Genomic DNA, 8,729 nt, shown 5'->3' with positions numbered 1-8,729 from the left:
GATCTCCTGACCTCGTGATCCGCCCGTCTCGGCCTCCCAAAGTGCTGGGATTACAGGCTTGAGCCACCGCGCCTGGCCTGTTTATAGTTTTATATAAGTCCTTAAAAATACATCTTCCTATGAGTTATTGAAAAAATCAATATGCGCATGGCTACTTACGAGAATTTATATATAAAAATGTATTCAAAATGTAGCAATAAATTCTAATGTAATTAAGGATGCCATGGCATGCATAAAATGCATGACAAAATTTGAGTACATCTATTTGCTTCATATGTGGCATTGTTTTAATGCTATTTATAATCTTCCATCTCAAAATAACAGCAATTATAATACTACTTGCATATATATGACATTAATTCAAAAGGCTTGAATCAAAGAAAGATATTAACACCCTGACTTGCATAAATCCTGTATGTTCATGCTTTAAAGTTAGCAAATATTAGCATCTCAAGTGCTAGAAAGCCATTGACCACAATAATTTTATAGGTGCTAAAACCATCATCATATCTTTGTGTACTATAACTTTGGGTATGTTATTAGTCAAGATTATCACATCTGTAATCTTCATTTGGAAAATGAATTTATAGTGTTGATGAAAATTCTCACTCCAGGAATAACAGTAACAATAACTTAAGGGATGGTATACTGATTCTTTTTAGTTATATACAGTAAATGCATTTTCACTCTCGTATGATTAATATAAGAAGAAATTCCTTAACAAACATGGATATTCATTTAAGTTTATATTTTTGATAACCTTTTATACTGCACCACTACAAACAAATATTTTCTGCCAAAGTTTATGGTATATGCATGCATACTACATTTCAAATAAAATAAGACCTAAGAGAATATAACAGAATTGCTATGTATATATTTACAATTAAGAGGAAAATTTTTCATAATTTGGTATAACTGAACATAGCTAAATCAAACTCAAAATTTCTAGATGAATCTCTAAGATAAGTCAGAATTCTGATTTGTATATAATTGTATATTTTTTCAGAACATATTTTGTCTATAGCCTTATGTCCCAAATTTGCTAGTCCCTTAACCAAAAGTCACTTGGTCATATTTTATTAATATATTATCCAAAATATAACTAGCAAAATTTATATTATATTTGATTACACTTAAAATGTTTTTTAACCATAATGGTGACATTTATTTTAATAAATTGAACCTTTTCCCCTAAATTTAAGAAATTGCATTTTAACCTATTAATAGATATTATAAATCAAATTGTTCCATAGTGCCTGTTTGAAAACCAATTCAAACCTTATAAGATAGCACTGCAATACCATCACTAAAATCATCAGTCTATCTCATTTTCCAATAACCATCTAAATAGCATGTGAGGTTTTACATCCATATGTCCAACTGGGTCCTAAGGCACACACTGCAAGGAATGACATGGCTAAGTATGCTAGCATTTTCTAACTCTATTCCCTATGAATACAAATGGATTTAGCTGCGAGTATTACATTGGGTTACAATCTAGGCTTATTAACTGTCACAGTGTAATGAGAACAGTATATTAACTAGAATTAAGGAATTACTCACCCAGCTGGGTCTCCTGAATTGTCAGTTTACTTTCCATAGGATACAAAAGCTTGGGTGGCTTATCAGTCAGAGGGGCTGAAAAACAACAACAATAATAATAACTATAATAATTATAGTTATGCTGCATAAAACTAAAAGATCGAATACAGTCTATTTTCCCAAATATTTTTCATTTTCAAAGTAGTATTAAAGCGCTCCACCAAGTAACGATGAACATACTGCAGATAACACCTTCAGGCAAGCTGAAAAGCTATTAGATTGTACATGAGTAAAACATAACACTTCCAGATCGACAGTCACATGACACTAATGAATTAGACCATCAGGACTGGTCAGTCCCTGTGAACGTATAACTGTGTTTCAGAAAGCATGTTCAATTTGTTCTTTGTTTTACTTTTAATGGGATGTCCTACATTTTTTTCTGTGTTAATTAAAGCACACATGATATATGTGGCATGTATTACAATGATTTTTTGGGCATAAAGTTGTCTCATTATTCTTAATTCCATTCCTAGTTTCCATATCCTACATCACATCATTTCAAAACCTGCCATTTAGTTATTACATTAAGTATTTCCTATATACATAATCTAAGTGAGGTAGATGTGGCATTAAATTAGCACAAGTACAAGCATGCACACCCACACCAAGGGAATATTTTAAATGATATTTTCCATTTAGTCTAAACTCTTTCTTACTATTATCCATTACATTTTATAGTGTTTATTGCTAATTTGCATGATATACTCTCTTCGATTTTAAGCTTCTACACATTTCTGCTCTGTGCTCTCGTCAATTTCAATTATCAGCCCATAAATCTAAGAGTTTGTCATTAGAAATCTTGAAGATAGGTTTTCCACTGCATACTTCATTCCTAGCCAAACTAGACTATATCTGGACTTTAGTCAGTTCTCCTTCATTTAGCCTCCTCACTCTGCCCTGCCCTCTCTAATAGAATTGCCTAGGTCCCTTGAAACCTGTCACTGAAATTTCTACTCTGTATCAAGTATATAAATTATCAATTAATGATTGCTAAACTAAATGTTTTTGCTTTGAGGGCTTTCTTTCTTCTTTGCCAAGTGGACATGCCAGCTTGGTTGATAACTGGAAGGCTAATCTAGGCAGAACTGTGAGGAGTTGACCACATATACTTATCACAAGAGGGTTCAAGAATTCAAGCTTTAGCAGCTTGCCTCCTCTTCTCTTTAAAGGAAAACACATTAAGTACAAAGAAATGACGTATCCCAAGTCAGAGAATAAAAGGAATGAGTTTTGAGTTTTAGTTTGGAAGAACAACTTCATATATGATTGATAGCTTTTGTTCATAGCTAATGGAATAATTATCCATTCATCTTTTTTACTATTTAACAAGAGGATAGAAATAAAGGGCAAAGGAAAGTTTGGGTAATAGGATGAAATCAATCGCTTTGAAATTCTTCTCAAAGATATGACATCACTCTGATTAATCTTTAATACTCTTATTTCCTGCCTAAAGTGATCTTAATGGATTTTATTTTTCTACTGCCTAAATAATCAGCTTATTCACTAAATATTGGCAAAATAGTCTGCCATTAATAGATTGGAAATCTACATTTCTTAGACTCTGGTTATCAAATGGTTTCAGTGAATTTCAAAAGCAAATATGGTATCTAAATAAGTGTTGTATTCAGTAAATTATATCAGTTTATATAATCTTGTAATTATGTAGTTACAAGTAGACAACTTGACAGTTTTTTACAGAAAGAAGCTGAGAGAACTGTTCCCTGTTCAATTGCATACCACATTAGTTTGCAGTAAGGCAAAAAATAAAGATCTACAGAGAAAGATAATAAAACTCGTATGCAGTACATTTGTTCAGAAATACAAAATGGTTTTGTGGTTCTCCATCATAACCCACCACCCACTTGATGGCATAATGTTACAACATCCTTAACATCTTTCATATTACTTTCATGTGGCAAACTAGGTGTTAGTAAAGGAATTCCTTAAAGCTCAGTCATGGAATTATAGAATGTTGAAGCCAGGAAAAATTATATGCTTATTAAGTTCTTTGATTTGGAAACTGTGTTCGCTAACACGGTATGATTTTCACCATGTCCCTCTGAGTAGGTGGAGTTTGGGGGTGCCCACTGGGCTCGGTTCCCTGCCTTGTTGTGCCACCCACTTCTCTTTGACAGAAGTAGCTCTGCTTTTATTTTACCTTATACATCAGTATTTCACCTAAGATGTTGACCAAACAAATCCAATTCAATTCAATTGATATATATTAAACATAATAATGTGCCAGATATTATGATAGAGGGTCTGTAATATCTTTAGTTTCTGCCCTTATACCTAACAGTGCTTTGTAGTTTAAAAAAATTAATAAAAATTTAAAAATAGATTTTAATTTAATAAAAAATATTAACTTTTTAAAAAAACTGGACTGATTCAACTCTCTTATTTTAGAGATCAAGGATCTGAGGTACAAAAAGATCAAAAGGCTCGCCAAAGATAACAGAGCAAATTCAAACTAGAATCCTTCCTAGATCTTTTCCGCCCCATTCTTTGTTATGTGCTCCTTGGAAAATTCTGTCAAGCAAATAATGCACGGGTCTGTGCAGTCTCCCCTCAAGGTGTGTGCAATCTGTTACAAGAGCGGAAACATGCAACTAAATAATCATAACCTAGAGCAGAGAGCTCTTGCAGTGCAATCTGTCATCATCTATAAGTGTCATGTTTTGGTACTATGACGGGTATCAGTTGGACACATTTCTCATGTGATTTTCCTGTCTTTGATAGAAGTGAAGGGAAACTTCCAGAGACCACAACAGCTGAGCCACTGATCTGACACATTGTCAAAATGACTGTGAAAAGGAGGTGATTGCTAAAGCTAAGATGTAGTTCCGTTCTACAGTCACTTGAGGGTGACCAATTTTGCTGTCACAAAGGAAGAACATGAGCTAGATTTTTCCATTATTTGAATGTTTCTGGAACATTATGGTATTTCATAAATATTAGTTGGATTGAATTGACAGAACACAGAACTGGGAAACAAATGCGGCTATGGTAGTGACCAATTAAGATGAATATACACACAACCACAACAACTCTCTTTATTTTCTGCATTGGCAAAGGTGAAACTAGAAGGAAATTCAAGCAAATTACAATTTAAAAAGAAATGTTCTTAGCATTACACCATGACTAAGCCAACTGGCTTTTTATAGTTAAGAAAACAACTTGTGTTACAGAGGCATTTCTCTCTTCCTTGAAAACACCTATACACACATATGGACACTCACTCACAAATGGAAATCACTTTGAAAACTAAACAAAGTGTAACAGTAATGATATGAAGCACAAGGTAATTTTAAATCCTAATCATATTTTGTCTACAAAAACCCATGGCAATTATAGTAGAGATTTTTCTCTCACTAATTTTGCATTAAACATAGCTTTGTATTCACCATCAAAAGTATTTTCAAGACCTCATTTTATTCTTCAGAACACCCTATTAACAACGGTAAAGCTTTAGAGTCATTTACAATAATAGCAGACCTCTCTTACAGAGTTATTAATGTCTCTGTTGACAAAACTGTTCTGCATAATAGAAGGAAAATTTTAAGGACACTAATTTTTCTTACTAGCTACCAGCTAGAGAAACATCTAGAAGTCAGTATACATGAAGATGTGTACAGGATTGATTCCCTATCTATATTAAGTTTCCCTGAGTATTCATAAAGGGATATAGCGTCTCTCTCTTTTCCCCATCCCTTTTACACTTGAGCTATGGAACGGTAAAAAGTAAAACACTATCTTCCTAAAACAAAAATGACAATACCAGGGTAAAGAGGCCAAGATTCTTGAGTCTTTCTAAAGATCTTAACGTGGAGAGAAATGTGAGGTGTCTATGATACATGCACCTTTCTCTGTTGAACAATCACCTCTTTAAAATTTAATTTTAATCTTTCACATACTAATCCCTCAAATACTATTGAGAATACTTGATACATTTTGGATATCTATACTTATCCTACCATAAAATGTTTCTTTCAAAATTATATTTAATTTTCATAATGTATTTTAACTAGTTCCCTTCAGTTGGTTTCTTAGAAGCATTGTGGTAGAGTAGGAAAGATTTCACACAGTTAGTGTTCAAGGAAACCGGTCTAACAGTTCCTAATTCTACCTTATTTGTTTGGCAAGTTGGATAAATTATTTAACATCTCTTAGTCTCAGTCTTTTTATATGGAGAATGTGACATAAATAGTCTTCCTGCGTGAATTGTTGTGAGAATTTAATAGGAAAACAGATTAAATTCTTGCATATAGTAGATGGAAAATAAATCTGTTCTAATTATATCCATCAAAGTTTGGGACAATAGCATTTAGCAGCCTATATAGCCTGACAAGAAAAATACTAGTATTTGTGAAATAATGAACTGGACGTCCAACCGAAGGATCAAAAGGGGTTTAGACTCTGATTTAAGAATCATTAACACTTTCCACATTAGTTTCCATAGCAGGGGGATTGATCTATACTCAACAAATCAATTCAACAAAAATATTTTAAAGACTTTTAAATATGCAAGAAAATGTACAAGGATTATAAGGGGATCAAATGTAAACAACACATAGCATTTAGTCCTGAAGGAGCTTATAATCTAGATAATTATAAATACATCCATATTCCAATTTCAAAAGCATTTATGAAAGACCTAAAATAGTCAGTACTAAATTAGAGATAAAAGAATGAGTAAGACATAGAGTCATTCATAAGGAGGTTCATAGATGAGAGCATATTTATGATGCACTGTGGCGAGTGCTATACTCAGAGATAACTTTTTGGTGACCTCATTTAAATCCACCAACTAAAACTGGTCACAAAAAATATTCACAGATTTATACAGCTGACAATAAAACATGCTTTGTGCAATTGCACTGACTCACTCCATTTTACAATAGGCTGTTTGTGCATTTTTTTTTTTAACTTAAAAGAATTGACAAATAACTGCCTGTGTTCACAGATAGTCAGGGGAACTTGGATCACCCATAATGCTTCAACCTCTGAATGACTCAAGAGTGGAATTTCAGTTTTGCTTTCTTTGGCCTGGAATGCTTTAACATTAGTTTCTAATATTGGAGCATACATCTTGTGAGAGCTGTAGAATGTAAACACAATCTCATGGTCCTTGCTGAAGAAGGAAATGGATAGAAGAAAACATCAACATTTACTAGGTGAATCCACTTGGAGTGAAAGGGGTGCTCTATTTTTCACTTATCTCTAATGCTTTGGGGTTGGCAACATTTCTCCTTTCTGTTGCAAATAACTATGGTGACTAACCACAGAGTCATGGAGCCTCAGGAGCCTCAAAGAGTGAGGAGTGACTAAGTAACTGAACAGAAAGGTGCGGGGAGATCAGTTGATGACTAAACTAAAAACATATACAAGGTAACTTTGACTTAAGAGTCATGCCAAGGAGACAGAACAAATACTTCCAAGGAAGTAACTCATAATATATCTATCAAAATACATGTATTTAGGAAAGCCAAGGAATTCATTTGGCTAGCTTTGATACTTAGTGTTTTGTTCATTTAATTTGATATGTGTGGTTTGTAGTTAAACTATAAAAATATTCATTTATTCATTCAAAAAATATTTTATAAAGTATTTTCTCTCTACCACGCACTAGGGACTATAACAGTGAACAAGACAGACAAAGTTTCTGCTTTCATGAAGCCTGCATTCCAGAGAAGGAGAAATAAAATAATCATATAAATGGATACACACACATAATATAAGGTCAGGTGATTACAAGTACTATGAAAATTAAAGCAGCTATAGAGACTAACGTAAGTGCTATTTTAGAGAAAACTGTCAGGAAAGCTTGCTGTGAGGATCATTTGAAACCTATCTATGAGAAGGGAGGAAGTGAGTCATATCAATACCTGGAGGATGTTTATGCCAGGCAGAGAGAAGAGCAAGTTCAAAGGTGCTGAGATGGAGTATACTTGGCATGCTTAAGAGAGGGCAAAGAATGTCATTGTATCTATAATGATGTAAAAAAAGAGTGATAATGAATTCAAAGATAGCCACTGGTCGATGCAGGAAGGGCCTTGTAGAACGTGGAAAGGACTTGGGTTTTATTCTAAGCATATTAGGAATGCTTTGGAGAGTTTTAAAAATAAGAGAGCCCCAAGTAGCATTTGTACCAGAGGTATCACTCTGGCATTTTGGTGTTCAAGTCTGGGAGAATGAAGTGGTGTGGAGGCAGAGAGGCAGAATGGAGGCAGGAAGGCAGGAAGGAAGATGTTGGGGCAGTTCAATGAAAGGTGATGGCACAGTGTTGGTGGTGGAAGTGGTAGAATTCTTCTCCCTTCAGTATCTATTTGGTACGTAGAACTAACACAATTTACTGATTGACTAGATGTGAATAGTAAATGAATGTCCATGAGTTAAGGGGGATGATCTCTAGTTATGAGCTTGAGCAGATACATGAATGGTGGTGGCATTTAACAATATGTGGAGACAACATAAGAGAAGCAAGATTATGGGGGATTAATTATCCTGAGACAAATTTTTATAAATCAGTTTAGTCACCTCTTTTTATCCATACGGACTAATTTTACTATTCAGTGTTGATTTATATTTCTAAAACGTAAGGCATTGACTGATGACTCATCTCCTTGTAATTCCCCAAAGGGAAGTGGTCTTGGAAAGTTTCATATTTTAGGCTAACGTCATAGTCATTTATTGTGAGATATACTCTGGCTAATTTCTACTATCCTTCACTTATTGAATAGGGAAACATCGAAAGCCTTTCCACTCAGGTCTGGAACAAGACAAAGATGTCCATTTTTACCACTTGTATTCACCATAGTACTGGAAGTCTTTGCAAGAACAATTAGCCAATAGAAAGAAATAAATGGCATTCAAATTGGAAAGAAGTCAAATTATCCTTACTGGGGGGCGGAGCAAGATGGCCGAATAGGAACAGCTCCAGTCTCCAACTCCCAGCGCGAAGGACACAGAAGACCTGTGATTTATGCATTTTCAACTGAGGTACTGGGGTCATCTCACTAGTGAGTGCCGGACAATCGGTGCTGGTCAGCTGCTGCAGCCCGACCAGCGAGAGCTGAAGCAGGGCGAGGCATCCCCTCACCTGGGAAGCGCAAGGGGGAAGG

The 8,729-nt window shown here is 34.5% G+C and overlaps 1 protein-coding gene across 1 annotated transcript in view; it reads right to left on the bottom strand.

Annotated features, from left to right (window-relative positions):
* The window catches only part of IL1RAPL1 (interleukin 1 receptor accessory protein-like 1), a 1,423,595-nt gene that overhangs the window by 294,961 nt on the left and 1,119,905 nt on the right, over positions 1-8,729 (bottom strand). Inside the window, exon 6 of the mRNA XM_011935152.1 lies at positions 1,567-1,641. Within this exon, the coding sequence (XP_011790542.1) occupies positions 1,567-1,641 (75 nt within the window). The remainder of the gene's footprint in view (positions 1-1,566; positions 1,642-8,729) is intronic.

The sequence above is a fragment of the Colobus angolensis genome, unplaced genomic scaffold (assembly GCF_000951035.1).
Source record: "Colobus angolensis palliatus isolate OR3802 unplaced genomic scaffold, Cang.pa_1.0 Scaffold140, whole genome shotgun sequence".
Taxonomy (NCBI): Eukaryota; Metazoa; Chordata; class Mammalia; order Primates; family Cercopithecidae; genus Colobus; species Colobus angolensis.
This window is presented reverse-complemented; position numbering and strand designations above follow the sequence as displayed.